General features: G+C 39.0%; 1 protein-coding gene across 1 annotated transcript in view; it reads right to left on the bottom strand.

Moving 5' to 3' along the window:
* The window catches only part of KIFAP3 (kinesin associated protein 3), a 479627-nt gene extending 463918 nt beyond the window's left edge, over positions 1-15709 (bottom strand). Inside the window, 1 exon segment of the mRNA XM_053693102.1 lies at positions 15557-15709. Within this exon segment, the coding sequence (XP_053549077.1) occupies positions 15557-15588 (32 nt within the window). The 5' untranslated portion in view covers positions 15589-15709.
* Between the last annotated feature and the right edge of the window lie 2345 nt (positions 15710-18054).

Genomic DNA, 18054 nt, shown 5'->3' with positions numbered 1-18054 from the left:
CTTTTACAGGAGACCCACCTTTCTCAGGTGGAAGTCCTGAAGCTTAAAAAGGGATGGGTTAAGGAAGTATATGCCTCAACCGGCTCTGGCAGGAAGAGGGGGGTAGCTATATTGATGGGGAAAAGGCTTAAGGCAGAAGTTTTACAAGTCTTGACTGATCCAGAAGGGAGATATTTACTACTAAAAATGAAAATTGAAAAGGTTACTTTTTCGCTTTGTAATATATATGCACCTAATATTATAGATCCAGAATTCTGGAATCAGTTACAGGCTAAAATCCTTTCCTTTAAGGAAGGTTATTTAATCCTTGGAGGGGACTTTAACATGGCCCCTCATTGCCCTTTGGACAGAATGAGGGAAAATAGGGACCATAAAAAGAACAAAAAAGATAATCTAGAATCTAAATTATTGTCGAAAATCAAACAAAATTTAAATGTTAGAGACATTTGGAGGATTCAGAATCCTGATGTCCAGGAATATACTTGTCTATCTAAAGCACACAAGACTATGTCAAGAATTGACCTTTTTTTGATTGATGAAAGGCTATGTACAGCTAAAGTAAACGCAAAAATATTACCGATTTTTCTGTCAGACCACGGACCAATTTCTCTAAATTTTCAATCTGCAGTTTTCCAGCCGGGCTCTGTACGGTTTCATTTCCCCTCCTTCTTGGTAACAGATATGAAATTTAAAGCTCACTTGAGGATTAAATTTGAGGAATATATTCAATGTAACAGGGAATATTGGGAACGCCCATTAATTCTCTGGGAAGCGGCTAAAGCAGTCATTAGAGGTGAGATTATCTCTTATAGTGCAATGATCAGTAAAAAGCTAAGAGCTAGAGAAAAAGAATTAAATAATGCCTTGATCAATTCATATAATCGCTTACTTCTGACTAAAAATCCAGCTAATTGGGCAAGCTATATCCGAGCAAAAAATGAGAAAGATACATTTGCAATATATAGAGAAACCCAGTCTGATTTGAAACTACATTCCAAACTGTATAGGTATGGAAATAAATCTGGAAAACTACTAGCAAACTTGGTCAGGAATGATAGAAAGTCACCACTTATTGAAAATCTTCTTGTAGATGGGAAACTCCTTACAAAGAGTTCAGATATACATGAAGAAATGGCTAGATATTACCAAGAGATATACTCTCTAAGAAAATCTGACTCAATACAAGCGGAAGATTTTTGGAGCAAAATAATCTGCCCTAAGCTTTCCGCAGAAGTATTGGAAACTCTTAATGCCCCGATCAGGGTCGAGGAAGTAGAGAAAGTGATTCTCGAACTAGCTACAAATAAGGCCTCAGGGCCGGATGGCCTACCAAGTGAGTTCTATAAGATTTTGACATCGGAGATTGCTCCCCATCTTAATCAAGCATATAACGCCATGTATATCAAAGGAGAACTGGTACCGAAAGCTTTCTCAGCATCTTTCACTACTCTTATCCTTAAAGGTGGAAAAGATCCAGTATATAGGGAGTCATATAGACCGATTGCTCTATTAAATGTAGACTATAAGATCTTTATGTCTATCTTGGCCAAAAGATTGCAGGGGATCTTATCCGATATCATACATAAAGATCAAGCGGGTTTTTTGAACTCGCGAAATTCTTCAGCTAAAATTAGAGAAGTGCTATTGGTTTCGGAATATTTTTACAATACTGGAGGGAGGGAGAGTGAGGAAGGAGATTACATCCCAGATCTAGCTATTGTGGCAATCGACGCAGAAAAGGCGTTTGACTCAATACAACATGATCATCTTTTTACCTCGCTGGATCAGTTTGGGTTTAAAGGGAACTTCCTTAAGTTTATACCAAATTTATACAGTCTTCCATCCACTAGCATAATTGTCAATAATATTGTTTCTTCTCAAATTTTGCTTAATAGAGGAACTAGGCAGGGATGCCCCCTCTCTCCTCTCCTTTTTAACCTAGCTATCGAGCCATTGGCCATAAAGATCAGATCACAGCTGGAAGGTATTTTGATTGGCAGACAGGAGATGAAACTGGCATTATATGCAGATGACATCCTTGTCTATTTGTCAAATTCTCAGATTAACATTCCCAAGCTGTTACAAATTATTAATCAATTTGGTTTATTTTCTGGATACAAAACAAATGTCTCTAAATCCGAGATTTACTGGCTTCGAAAGAATAAAGATTCATTTCTGAAGAGTCCTTTTAAAACAGTCAAAGATTCATTTAAGTATTTAGGTATAGTAATACCCACGAATCCACATGACCTTTACAATCTTAATATCCCCCCAATATTAACAGCACATATTCCATTATTACCTGTTCGTTCCTTTTGGGGGTTGGTTAGACCCTTTATTTGTACTCAGCACAAGGGAATATCTTAGCGCTTGGCTACCACACCTCACTTTCCTTAGATCATGGGAAAACCTACCCCTTTCTATATCAGGACGGATAGCCCTCTTCAAGATGGTCCTCCTTCCTAAACTACTGTACATACTACAGAATACAGCATTAATACTATTTGACAAGGACATCCGAAGTCTTAATAGCTGGCTTAGAAGTTTTATATGGCAGAAAAGGAAACCTAGGATATCCCTGAATAAATTAACACATGCCAAGTTATTTACAGGATTTGCATTACCTAATTTGCGGCTTTATAATCTTGCTTTTTTAGCACGTATAGCTGCCGACTGGATTTCAGGCAATAATTATGTCCTGAACAATGCATTAGAAGAGAACATATGCGATCCATATCTCCCCTGTGCGTTGAAAGACATGCCACCTAGAATTAAGAAAATTAAATCAATTATTAATCCATTAAAGGCGTGGTGGAAGATAGGGAAACTCCTGTCCTTCAATTGTAAGGTCTCCAAATATCTCCCCTTAAGAGGGAACCCTTTATTTCAAGCTGGCATTGACTCCGCAGTTTTTAAAAATTGGCAATCAATAGGACTATAAACGATAATACAATTTGTTGATAAGGATAACAAGTGCTTTAAAACATTTGAAGAAATCAAGAACAACTTCAACCTCTCCAATAAGGAGTTCTTTGCATTTCTTCAGGTGAGACATTTTGTGTCTGGATTAATGAGGGAGGGGGAATGGAACTGGGAGCTCGGTAAAATAGAGGACTGGCTAACACTAGTTAAAAATGGCCGTATGTCCATTTCATACTGTTACTATTTATTGGGAGCTGAAGAAGGGAAACGCACTCTGGAGAAAGTGGCTCAAGACTGGAGATTAATCTTGGAACAAGAGTATATAAATTGTAAATTTATTCAAAAATCCATTCATATGGTGGCACAGACCACTCTCTCAACAACATGGAGAGAATCACATCTTAAATTGCTGCATAGATTTCATTATACACCAGAAAAAGGTCATAAATTCCAGAACCTTAATTTTTATAAATGTCCTAAATGCTCCCTAGATGCTGCAGATATTATACATATGATGTTTAAATGTCCCCTGATTAGACAATTCTGGTGCAAACTGGAATATTGGTTTAATACCTCCCTAAAGATTTCCCCTTCTGAACTTTCGGCGACATCTGTCATATTCTGCTGCGACAATCTAGTAGAACAACAAATGAACAAAAAGATAATTAAAGTTTCTATCCTAGCAGCCAGATATTTAATATTTAAAAAATGGAAGACGAAAGAAATTCCCACGGTAATTGAAGTAAAAAATTATCTTAAAAAACAATGTATCATAGAGCAACGTGATACGAATATTAATAACGAAACAGATATCAGAAAATTCTTTGATAAATGGGCACCATTTATTAAGTCCCTCCCAACAACAGAGATCGATTATATTATTTTTCCCTTTCAGAATACAGAGATGGTTTTATTAGGGATATGGTAATTGCATAAGGTCTGGAGATATGGGGTGGGGGGGGGAGAGGAGGAGGGTCTGAGGCAAAATCTTTTCTCCCCCCCTTTTTTCTTTTTTTTTTTTTTTTTTTTTTTCTCTTTTTGTTGTTTTGTTTGTTGTTGTTGCTGTCGCTATGTCTGTTTGTTTGTTTTGTTGGTATTATTATTTTCACCAACGGGTGTATGGAATTGAGATATTATGGGAAAAGTGAACAAAATAATTTAACAGGAACCCTGAGATATAAGACTTAATAGAGTATAATTATTATTTAGGTTACTAAGGTCAGGAAGACTGAGGAATTGTTTGAATTTATTTTTTTTGATGTTCTCTTTCTCATTTCCCTTTTTTTTGAAAATTATGTAATTGTATATATATGTTGAAATATATATAATAAAAATGAATTTAAAAAAAAAAATTACATTCCCTACCTGTATAACGAAAGTTTATTTTTGACTAGACTGTCCCTTTAAGACCAGAATTATCCAGTGTTACCTAAATAACACAATTCTCTATGATGAAGTAGAGCTAGCTAAAAATACATAGCTTCTTCTCAGACAAAGTGGATGAAATGACAAACAAGGACCTTGGATTTACACTGCTGCTTAAGTGCTCTACAAGGCCGGGGACGTCTGCAGCACGTCACCCAACATATATGTTGACATGTAAAGAACTTGTAATGAATATCCCAGGTGTTTGCTGCAATACAAGTCAGCCTGCTGACAGCCACAAGAGCCTGTAAAACCCGCGTATTCTAGGTCTTTATGACGAAGGCAACATTTACAGAGACTCAATAGTGTGTCAGTGGCTGTCAACGCAGCAAGACTTGATTTAAAATTCCCAACTTAATTACGGTTCTTGAATACTGGCAAAAATGTGGTTAATGCTTCAATATTATAACATGTAATTGATTAGCAAGTGTTGAAAATAAAGGAGCCAGCTGGGTTTCTTATTATAATAATTCAGTTCCTGACCTCTATACCTATAATTGCCTTTAAAGTATGTTAGGCGCCTTTGTCGGGGGGAAAAATGCAGCGCTGGGTAAGCTCTTTAAAATCGAATTTCCACAAAAAAAAACAGCGACCAATAAAAAATCTACAAAGTAATGATTTGTTCAAATGTTTGCAATTTTATATACTAAAATAAAGAGAATTATATAATGTAGTACAGACGTAGAAAGTAGTTTGGGACCACAGCCGAGGGCTACACCATAATGCCACAGTATCAGCCAATCCTGAATGAGTACGGGAGTAGATTAAGATTGGAAATCGATAGTTATATACAGGCAATAGTGCCGTAATAAAACGCTCCAACACTTTATTTTCATTTTTATGTCCCTTTAAGAAAAACAACAGATAAAAAGTGTTCACCATAATTATAGGCCATACTTAACCCCTTAATGACCAACGTACCATGTATGCCGTGGTGATTAAGGGTTTAACTAACGCATCTTTACTTACAGTGGCAAAGTTGTGCTAGTACTGCAAGCCTCACTTCCGGAGGTCATCGGCAAGACTTGCTCTATACCCAGCAAATGTTGGGGGTATGTCAACAACTGTCGTTAGGTGGTTAAAGTGAACACCATCTGACAGTCCAGGTAATAACCAAAAAGCCTAAATTTTCCAAAACAATAGTCAGACCCCAAAATATCTATCAATTATCTTAAATCCTTAGTACGAGCAACTTCAAATTCTATTTTGGTGCAGCACTGAATTACTTTTTCTCTTACACACAGCAGTTAAAGGGACACTGAACCCAATTTTTTTCTTTCGGGATTCAGATAGAGCGTGCAATTTTAAGCAACTTTCTAATTTACTCAATCTCTTGGTATCTTTATTTGAAATGCAAGAATGTAAGTTTAGATGCCGGCCCATTTTTGGTGAACACACTGTGTTGTTCTTGCTGATTGGTGGATAAATTCACCCACCAATAAAGAAGTGCTTTCCATGGTCCTGAACCAAATAAATAGCTTAGATGCCTTTTTCAAATAAAGAAAGCAAGAGAACAAAGAAAAAATGATTATAGGAGTAAATTAGAAAGTTGCTTAAATTTGCATGCTCTATCTGAATCATGAAAGAAAAATTTGGGTTCAGTGTCCCTTTAAGAATGCGATAAATAGCCAACCCAAGAGGATTGGGCTTCATCAGTATTGTGTAGCTGAATCCGTACACGCACAGTGAGCAAGAGTAGGTTTTTATGCAGTCAGTTCTGTACCAAATTAACACAAACTAAAGTAAGACACACCACAACTAGTTTCAGCGTAATTATAGGACATACCTAATGGGAACAAGAGATAGACAAATGTATCACCAAAATGACTCTAAAAAAGTTGTGCTTGTTAAATGTTATTGTTAAATGTACAAACACTTGGCTTAAAAGGTATATGAAAGCCAATTTTTTCCTTTCAGTATTCTGATAAAGCATGTAATTTTAAGCAACTTTCTAATTTACAACTATTATCGATTTTTCTTCATTCTCTTGCTATCTTTATTTGAAAAAGCAGGAATCAAAGCTAAGGAGCCGGCCCATTTTTGATTCAGCACCCTGGATGGCACTTGCTGATTGGTGGCTACATTTAGCCACCAATCAGCAAGTGCAACCAAGGTGCTGAACCAAAAATGGGCCGGCTCCTTAGCTTAGATTCCTGCGTTTTCAAATAAAGATAGCAAGAGAATGAAAAAAAATAATAATAGGAGTACATTCAAAAGATGCTTAAATTAGCATACACTGATGCATTAAAAAATGTGTGTTTAGTATCCCTTTAAGCAACTAATTTACACCTATTATCAATTTTTCTTTGTTCTCTTGGTATCCTTATTTGAACAGCAGGAATGTAAGTTTAGGAGACAGCCCATTTTTGGTTCAGCACCTGGGTAGCGCTTGCTGTTTGATGGCTTAAATCAGGGAATTTAAAAATCAAAAATTCTGATTAAAAAAAAAAAATTATTTTTCTATTTAAAACAGCTATTTTATATTTAAATAGGTTTTTTTATTTAAAAAAATAAAATGCTTTTTGAGGAAAAATATATTTAAAAGATAGTTTCTATTCAAGATACATTATAATCTAAAGGTTATTCATCCTGAAATAAAGATTATTTTTAAATTATATACAAAGATGCTTTATATTCATGGATGTAATGTTTACTTTTTTTGATAAATTAATTCCATTAATAATGTCATTCTCTCTCAGAGCTTTCTGTCAAATTATTGTGGGCAATTTTTCTATCTTGAAGATATTATCACATATTGGTTGTGAAAACCTAGGTTGCAAAATAGCAGCACCTATTATTTGAGAGAGCTAACACTTCTACATATCTCTCCCTAATTGGATCCAGCATACAACTAAAATAACAATGCAGTTTATTATGCTAACATAATGACCATGGTTAGACTCAAGCCCAGATTGGCTCCTTCAAATGAGGCAACAGGTCGGTGGGATTTGGGTACTAAAAAGCAACTGCAGCAAATGAGATATTAATTTATTAGGCTTGACTAAGTTACTCTATAGCAACACAAGCCGCGTTCGGCAAGTGCCTCCAGCGAGCCCAGCCTCGCTTGGAGCGTTTAGGGAAGGCTTCCAAGCGAGGTGCTGGGCATTCGCTGAACGCTCAGATGACGTCAGTCCCAGAGCTTCCAGCTTGCTGGTATGCTGGGAGTGAGAAGAGCAAGTGTCTAAACGTCTCAGCTCCTTATGACGCGGCTTGGGAGTGTTTGCCGAACGCGGCTACAGAAGTATCTTGTAATTAGACGTTGTTTAATGCCCTTTTAAGGGAAAACACATTTAACAGTAAAGGATTCCTTTAAAATAACTTCCATATTGTAAGGTACTGTGTCTTTTCCTTTTCACAATTTATAATTGCATTATTATTATTTTCCATTCTCTTTTTATCCCTTGTTGAAGAGTAAATCTAGGTAGGCTCATAGAAGTTCTGGAGTGTGCATGCGTCTTTGCCACTCAAAAGGAGCAGTGTTTGCAAAAATCAGTTCATCCATTTTTCCCAAAAGGTAAGCTATTCATTTCTTTTTCTCTTAGAGACATGAAACCCAAAATTGTTCTTTCATGATTCAGATAGAGCATACAATGTTAAACAACTTTGTTTAAAAGGGACATTCTACTTGAAAATTGCTGTTTAAAAATATAGATAATCCCATTATTACCCATTTCCCAGTTTTGCATAACTAATACTTATATTTATACACTTTTTACATCTGTGATTGCATTGTATCTAAGCCTCTGCAGACTGCCCCTTATCTCAGTGCTTTTTACAAACATGCATTTCAGCCAATTAGTGCTGACATTCATAACTCAACAGGAGTGAGCACAAAGTTATCTATATGGCACACATGAATTAACACTATCTAGCTGTGAAAAGCTAATAAAATGCACTGAGATAAGAGGTGGTCTTCAAGGGCTTAGAAGTCTGCCTATGAGCCTACCTAGGTTTAGCTTTCAACAGAGAATACCAAGAGAACAAAGCAATTATTTAGGAGCCAGGCAGTGTTATTTGTATATAGATATATGGAGAATAACCCTAAAAAGTTTAAACGGATAGAGAGGTCAAAACTGAAATGTGCACGGGTGAATTTTAATTTGAAATAGAAGCATTTTTGCAATATACTTCAATTAGCAAAAATGCTTCTAGTAAAAGTTATTATTGTTTTAAAGCAGCATATGCACATATCCTGTGAGGGCCAGTGCACCAGTATTTAGAGAGCTGGTGCGGTGAGGTCATAGAGCTGGCAGTGGGGTGTATTGCTTCTGAAGACGTAATTTGTGTCATACAAGCTACTGCTGACCCTCTGAGAAGGTTTGGTGTTTGAATGCTGGTGCACGGGCCCTCACAGGATATGTGCGTACCCAGAGGCAGAATTTGTTTTCACTTTCTGCAATGAGATTTTTTTAGTGAAAATTTTTCTGCAGGCCATTTTTAAATAAAATTCAATTTTAAATTAGGCAGTTACACTAAAGCACCAGTTCAATTGCAATGTGTTGGTTAACTAAAGAATAAAACCATTTTTAACGTTTTATGATATAGTGCAGTAACTGAAAATTGCATTGCAAATTAGCTGCAGACAAAAAAAAAATTAAAAAATGTCTCTTGAAGAAATTTGTTTCCCTTTCTCTTGGTCTAACATAGAAATGTAGTAATAAAAAGGTGCAATCCTCATAAGAACGTCTTACATTCAGAACAAACAGCTTTGCAGACTGGGAAAGGCCAGTTAATAATCAATGCACTGCTGCTTTACAGTGCTACTGCATATTTGTCTGTTAACTTCAAAAGCACTTTTCTCTTGATGCACTGGAACACAAACAGTGCAGCCAGAACACAGCTCTGTTTGAAGAGTAGAGCAGCAAAGTTAAAGCACTAAGTCTAACAGTTCCTGCATGGGTACTGTTCTTTCTGCAGACATTATGCATTTTCTGAGATGACATCTCAGATCACTGTATGTTCTGCCTTGGGGTTTGCGTATGCCGCAGAAAAGTAGCAATAACTTTTATTAGAAGAATTATTGCCAACGGAAGTATATTGCAAAAACGCTTCTATTTCAAATTGGAATACACCCAAGCACATTTCATTTTTTACCTTTCTATCACTTTAAGAGCCAGAAGCAAAATTCTAGGAGCCAGTGGCTTCTTGGCTCCTTGGTTTGCAAAGCCCTGTCTTAGGCTATGTCTTTTGTATAAATTAATAAGCTCAGTCTATAAGTGGGGTACAGGAATGAGAACGCTATAGCAGACCCTGTAATGTAGGATATCAGAAGCTCATTTATACAGAGAGTAATACCCTATGGTAAAAAAAAGTGTCAGCATTCTTTGTATTAGAGAAATGTAAGGGGCTACACACAATGCAATACAGTATCAGCATACTTTAAATTTGGGAGAACCTTATAATAAAGGGCTGTACTTACTGTAATGCAGAATATCAGCATCCAGACCCCAGTAGCAAAAAGGTAAAAACACTATCATTCAGGCTATCAGCATCTACTGAGTACAGGTAGCCCTCAGTTTACGGGGTTAGGTTCCAGAAGGAATGGTTGTAAATCGAAACCGTTGTAAATTGAAACCCAGTTTATAATGTAAGCCAATGGGAAGTGAGTGAGATAGGTTCCAGGCCCCTCTCAAAATTGACATCAGTAACACCTAATACATTATTTTTAAAGCTTTGAAATGAAGACTTTAAATACTAAACAGCATTATAAACCTAATAAAATAATCACACAACACAGAATTAATTAAACTAAGTTAAATGAACAAAAACCATTTGCTAAACAGCATTATACAATACACCTAATAAAATAATCACACAACACAGACTTCGCTTGCATTTTTCTGCAAACAGTTCTTTCTATGCATTCCAATCTGGACTGATTTATAGACAGGAAGATCTTGTTCCTTTGAAATCTGCTCGATAGCTCAGGTCTGGTTAAACTGATTGATTTCAGCTTGCTTGGCTTTGCTGCAACACAAGCAGACAGCTCCACCTACTGACTATTTTAATAAATGCACTGCTTCTCAATGCTTTTCAATAGCAGTCACATGACTGGAAAAAAAGGTTGTTATTCTGAAAAGGTGTGAATTGAACCGTTGTAAAACGAGGGCCACCTGTATAGGCAGAAGCATCCTAATATAAGGAATTGTAAACACTGTAGTGTACAATATTATTACCCTCTGTACACAAGGATGAGCAGCTATAATATGGGGGATATGACCACTGTAGTAGATTATAATAAAGGGACATGAAACTCAAAATAACCTAAAATTATTCAGATAGAGCACCAATTCACGTCTATTAAAGGACCACTTAATGCAGGAGTAGATTTACATAAATAGCAAGTACATGATAAAAAAAAAAAGACAATGCAGTGGCACCTACTCTAAATTTCAAATAAGCAGTAAAAAAAATTTCTGACAAATTTATTTTCTCTCTCATTTTCAGTCACCTGTATCATGTGACAGACATAAGCCAATCACAAACTAGTATACGTATGCCATGTGAGCTTGTGCACATGCTCAGTAGGACCTTGTTCCCCAGAAAGCATCCATATAAAAAGACTGTGCAAAAATTGATAATGGAAGAAAATTGGAAAGTGTCTTAAAACTGCATGTTCTGTCTGAATCATAACACCAGATATGGACCAGAACCCTATATACACATTAAAGGGCCATGATACCCAAATGTTGAAACAATTAAAAGTGATGCAGCATAGCTGTAGAAAGCTGACTTAAAAATATCACCTGAACATCTCTAAGTAAAAAAAGAGAGATATTTTATCTCAAAATGTCCTTAGTATTCACACCCCATTGTAAAGGACTTTGAACAACAAATCAGTATACCTGTCCCGGGACAGGCAAGGGAGTGAGCCTCGTGCACACTCATGTTATTTCCCTATTCAGTTTAAGGGAGTTTACTATTAAATCTCATGAGAGTTAAGTGAAATCTCATGAGATCACAGTAAAAGAGTGCATGACATCAGCACTGTTAATGCTGATCGGCTGCAGTTAATTTCAATTTTTTTTATTTTTTTACCAGCAGCTGGACAGCAGCTGAGTATAACTTTTTACACAGCACTTTCTCTGGTGAGCTGAGGAAATTGTGAGGTAAAATATCTTCCTTTTTTACATAGAGATGCTCAGGTGATATTTTCCTGTCAGCATTTTACAATTATACTGCATCAGTTTCAAGTGATTTAGCATAGGAGTATTATGTCCCTTTAAGCCTATTACATATCAATCAGAACCTGATACAAACATATATACACAATGTAAATGTGGACCAGTACTGTATACAAACATGATATATACATGAAGATTGTAACCCTACATAAATGTTCATCCTATATCCATATTGATCGCTGCCCTATATACACATCCATACTATGTGTGTGTGGATAGGTACCCGATACACACATATCCATATGTAGATATAGATACGCAAACCTATGTACACAATCACATCCATCCAATAAACATACAAATCAGTGCCCTATACAAGCACATCCTGTATAAAAGTGAATCAATGCTTTATACACTCTTGATTCCTATGTGCATATGGATCAGTACCCTATACACACACACACTATTTCTATGTGAATCAGTACCCTATACACACACACACCCTATTTCTATGTGAATCAGTACCCTATACACACACACCCTATTTCTATGTGAATCAGTACCCTATACACACACACACCCTATTTCTATGTGAATCAGTACCCTATACACACACACCCTATTTCTATGTGAATCAGTACCCTATACACACAAACCCTATTTCTATGTGAATCGGTACCCTATATACACACACACCCTATTTCTATGTGAATCAGTACCCTATACACACACACCCTATTTCTATGTGAATCAGTACCCTATACACACACACACACACCCTATTTCTATGTGAATCAGTACCCTATACACACACACACACCCTATTTCTATGTGAATCAGTACCCTATACACACACACACACCCTATTTCTATGTGAATCAGTACCCTATACACACACACACACCCTATTTCTATGTGAATCAGTACCCTATACACACACACCCTATGTCTATGTGAATCAGTACCCTATGCACACACACCCTATTTCGATGTGAATCAGTAGCATATACACACATCTATCCTTCAAGCGTTTGGATGAGTACTCTGTGCAAGTGGAGTCTATAGACACACATCTACTGAATGTGCATGTGTGTGTCAGTATATGTGCATCCATTATACATATATACATCCCAATACATACAGTACATGACGATATGTAGCTATGAACCAGTACCCTATAAACACATCCATCCTGTATATATTTGAATCATTACCCTATACAAACATACATTATATGTGAATGTGGATCCATTTTGTATACACACATGAATGTTATGTATAGATGGATCAGTACCCTTTATGCACATTCATCCTAGGTGCATGTGCATCAGTAGCCTATAAGAACATCCATCCTATGTGCCTGTAGATCAGTACACTATACACAAATCTATCCTATACATGCGTGGATCAGTACCATTTAAACAAATTCTACATTGGATCATTACATTAAAGACACTTTCATCCTATTGCCATATGGATTGCATGCACGATACACACTTCCATTCTATGCGCCTGTGGATGGCCGCACAATACACACTTCCATTCTATGCGCCTGTGGATGGCCGCACAATACACACTTCCATTCTATGCGCCTGTGGATGGCCGCACAATACACACTTCCATTCTATGCGCCTGTGGATGGCCGCACAATACACACTTCCATTCTATGCGCCTGTGGATGGCCACCCTATACACACTTCCATTCTATGCGTCTGTGGATGGCCACCCTATACACACTTCCATTCTATGCGCCTGTGGATGGCCACACTATACACACTTCCATTCTATGTGCCTGTGGATGGCCACCCTATACACACTTCAATTCTATGTGCCTGTGGATGGCCACCCTATACACACTTCCATTCTATGCGCCTGTGGATGGCCACCCTATACACACTTTCATTCTATGCACCTGTGGATGGGTACCCTAAACACACTTCCATTCTATGCCCCTGTGGATGGGTACCCTACACACACTTCCATTCTATGCCCCTGTGGATGGGTACCCAAAACACACTTCCATTCTATGCACCTGTGGATGGGTACCCTAAACACACTTCCATTCTATGCCCCTGTGGATGGGTACCCTAAACACACTTCCATTCTATGCACCTGTGGATGGGTACCCTAAACACACTTCCATTCTATGCCCCTGTGGATGGGTACTCTACATACACTTCCATTCTATGCACCTGTGGATGGGTACCCTACACACACTTCCATTCTATGCTCCTGTGGATGGGTACCCTAAACACACTTCCATTCTATTCTCCTGTGGATGGGTACCCTAAACACACTTCCATTATATGCGCCTGTGGATGGGTACCCTAAACACACTTCCAATCTATGCGCCTGTGGATGGTTACCCTATACACACTTCCATTCTATGCGCCTGTGGATGGGAACCCTATACACACTTCCATTCTATGCGCCTGTGGATGGGTACCCTATACACACTTCCATTCTATGCGCCTGTGGATGGGTACCCTATACACACTTCCATTCTATGCGCCTGTGGATGGGTACCCTATACACACTTCCATTCTATGCCCCTGTGGATGGGTACCCAAACTTTTATTATATGCGCCTGTGGATGGATACCCTAAACACACTTACATTCTATGCGCATGTGGATGGCTACCCTATATACACTTTTATTCTACGCGCATGTGGATGGCTACCTTATACAACACTTCCATTCTATGTGCCTGTGGATGGGTACCCTATACACACTTCCATTCTATGTGCCTGTGGATGGGTACCCTATACACACTTCCATTCTATGTGCCTGTGGATGGGTACCCTATACACACTTCCATTCTATGTGCCTGTGGATGGGTACCCTATACACACTTCCATTCTATGTGCCTGTGGATGGGTACCCTATACACACTTCCATTCTATGTGCCTGTGGATGGGTACCCTATACACACTTCCATTCTATGTGCCTGTGGATGGGTACCCTATACACACTTCCATTCTATGTGCCTGTGGATGGGTACCCTATACACACTTCCATTCTATGTGCCTGTGGATGGGTACCCTATACACACTTCCATTCTATGTGCCTGTGGATGGGTACCCTATACACACTTCCATTCTATGTGCCTGTGGATGGGTACCCTATACACACTTCCATTCTATGTGCCTGTGGATGGGTACCCTATACACACTTCCATTCTATGTGCCTGTGGATGGGTACCCTATACACACTTCCATTCTATGTGCCTGTGGATGGGTACCCTATACACACTTCCATTCTATGTGCCTGTGGATGGGTACCCTATACACACTTCCATTCTATGTGCCTGTGGATGGGTACCCTATACACACTTCCATTCTATGTGCCTGTGGATGGGTACCCTATACACACTTCCATTCTATGTGCCTGTGGATGGGTACCCTATACACACTTCCATTCTATGTGCCTGTGGATGGGTACCCTATACACACTTCCATTCTATGTGCCTGTGGATGGGTACCCTATACACACTTCCATTCTATGTGCCTGTGGATGGGTACCCTATACACACTTCCATTCTATGTGCCTGTGGATGGGTACCCTATGCACACTTCCATTCTATGTGCCTGTGGATGGGTACCCTATACACACTTCCATTCTATTGCCTGTGGATGGGTACCCTATACACACTTCCATTCTATGTGCCTGGGGATGGGTACCCTATAGATACACACATCTATTCTGCATGCAGGTTCATCAGTAGACTATGCACACAGACCTCCTGTTTGCCTGAGAGTATGTATACCCTAAACAAGTCCATTTTACATGCATGTGGATCATTACCCTATATACATATCCCTACTATATGAATTTGGATGAGTACAGTATTCACAAATCCATTCTGTGAGCAGTTGGATCAGTAGACTTTGCATCTATCTGTACTATATGATTGTGACTATACTCACTATACACAAATCTATCATATGGTCACTATCATTATCATACACCATTCTATGCACAGGCTGCAAGTGACTAGCCACCCATCACAATAAAGTGGCTGTCATTTATCACAGAGCCCCACCCCCTCGCGAGAGATATTACCCTATGGCACCACTGAGCTCACCTCTTCAGGTACCGGGCGTCTTCGGTCTGCATGTTTTCTCCCGGTGTATCTCCACTACCGTTAATGTTGATTGTGTCTATCTTACACTGAGGGCGGGGCGGCTTCGCACTGTTACCAGGTGGAGCACTGTAAACCACTCCTACCACCCTCTGACTGACACTGCGCACTGGCGATAGAGGTTTGCACATTCTGTTCATGCGCGCTGCCATGTTCGTGTAGGGAGAACTGTGTATGTCTTCTGACGTCACTAACTGCGACTACTCCGGCGTCCTTATTTGATGTGGGCAAATGCCCACAAACATTGCAACAAGGAATAGGATTTACCTTATGTTTAAATATAAAGCAGCTAAAAAAAATCCGACAAACATTACCTATTAATAAGTGATAAGAGGGCTTGAGTGCTTAGTGAAAGAGGAAGTGAGGCATTCGTTTCAATTTCCTTCCAACCTGTTACATTATATACATGGCCTTCTAACGGTCTGACAGAAATTGTCACAAAAAGTAACCTATTCATATACAGGGGATATAAGGTTGCCAGGTGTCCATTATCCAACCATACAGTCCAGTATTTTAGCAGGCTGTCCAGTAAAATCTGTACAAAAAAACATGTCCAATATTTTTAAAGAGCCCTGTCAGCTAAATGTAAAGGGCCTTCTAGCTCCTTTATGCATTAGAAATATGGCTAAAAAAAAAAGTTACATGATGCATTTTCTATTACATGAGTTTACAGGCAACCATGGGGGTGTTCAATCGTTACCTCTAGCAGCCAAGGGGTTCCATAGTGGCCAACAGTCCCTAATTTCCAGGGACAGTCCCTGGATTTTGTTGTATGTCCCTGGATTTTTTTTGTACCTGGAAATGTCCCTGAAAATCTCCTTTGCACAACGTTTGTTGTTTGCATATATATATATATATATATATATATATATATATATATATATATATATATATATATATATATATATATATATATATATATATATATATATATATATATGCTTACCAGAAGTCCCACTTTTACTGGGATTGTCCCAGTTTGGAGGCGCTGTCCCAGTGTCCCACCCAGTTGTTCATTCTGTCCCAGTAGGGTTGCCACCTCCAGGTTTCAAATCATGTGTCCGGGTTTCAGACCACCTGAAACCCGGACACATTATTCAAAATGACTGGACTGTGGCTCTCCAGCATAGTTGGATGCTGGTACTTTGTTACATACAGCCCTGCTTAGCTTAACGTTCGTGTCCTTCAAAGTTTACATTTAGTAATACAGGCTGAGTGAGCAGCTTAGTTTTTTTTTTTTAATTTTGTAGTACTACTTGGTTTATTTTTCTAAGAATTTAACACCTTCTCCCCCCCGACCCTTGGTGTCATTGCCGGTAATACACCTTTAGGGGAATCATATGGGTATGACTAGGAAGTACAGACAGGCAGGATTTTTGGCCTGGATCTTGCTTTACTTCATGCAGGATAGCATTTTGGCTATAATCTTCCTGCATTATGGTATAGTGTAGCCTCTTAAACAGCTTTAGCAGGTACGTGTTTCTTTTTTACTTTCATTCAATGTTGTATTTATGCCTTATCAGTATTTGGCTCTGTTCCTTAACCCCTTAATGACAACTGACGTACCAGGTACGTCATGCATTAACAACCAGTTAATGACAATAGACGTACCTGGTACATCAGTTGTCTAAGAGAGTGCTGGAAGCGATCGCAATCGCTTCCAGCAGCTCTCAGGGTATTGCAGTGATGCCTCCATATGGAGGCATCCTGCAATACCTTTTTAGAAGACTCCGATGCAGAGAGAGCCACCCTGTGGCCCTCTCTGCACCGGTAGCGATGGTGCCGGTTCGTTGGTGGGTGGGAGCATAACAGGGAGGCGGGTGGGCGGCCCATCGCTACCCGGCATCCGGTTCCTGTAAGTGCAATGTGCACGCTGGGTGCCGGGAGCGTGCGGGGGCGCGCGATTAGCTGGCCACTGACACCAATGAGGAGGGAAGAGGGGGGAAAAAAGATTTTAAAAATATAAATATATAAGGATCTGGGAGGGGGAGGGGGTTGGGGTATTGTGGGGGGCTGCTACACTACAGAAAATATTAATAATTGCAAAAAGAGAAAAAGATACTTTTGTTTTTGGGGGCAAATTGGGTACTGGCAGACAGCTGCCAGTACCCAAGATGGCGGCAAATAGGTAGGGGAGAGTGTTAGAGAGCTGGGGGGGGGATCATGGAGGTTGGGGCTAAGGCAGGGGTCCATCACAGCTAAAACATTTTATTTTTTTTTATTAAAAAAAAAGAAAAACTCCTTTTATTTAGTACTGGCAGACTTTCTGCCAGTACTCAAGATGGCGGGGACAATTGTGGGGTGGGGGAGGGAAGAGAGCTGTTTGGGAGGGATCAGGGGGTGGGATGTGTCAGGTGGGAGGCTGATCTCTACACTAAAGCTAAAATTAACCCTGCAAGCTCCCTACAACCTACCTAATTAACCCCTTCACTGCTGGGCAT

This window comes from Bombina bombina, chromosome 10 (assembly GCF_027579735.1).
Source record: "Bombina bombina isolate aBomBom1 chromosome 10, aBomBom1.pri, whole genome shotgun sequence".
NCBI lineage: Eukaryota > Metazoa > Chordata > Amphibia > Anura > Bombinatoridae > Bombina > Bombina bombina.
The sequence above is the reverse complement of the archived record's forward strand: the minus strand, read 5'-3'. Positions and strand labels throughout refer to the sequence as shown.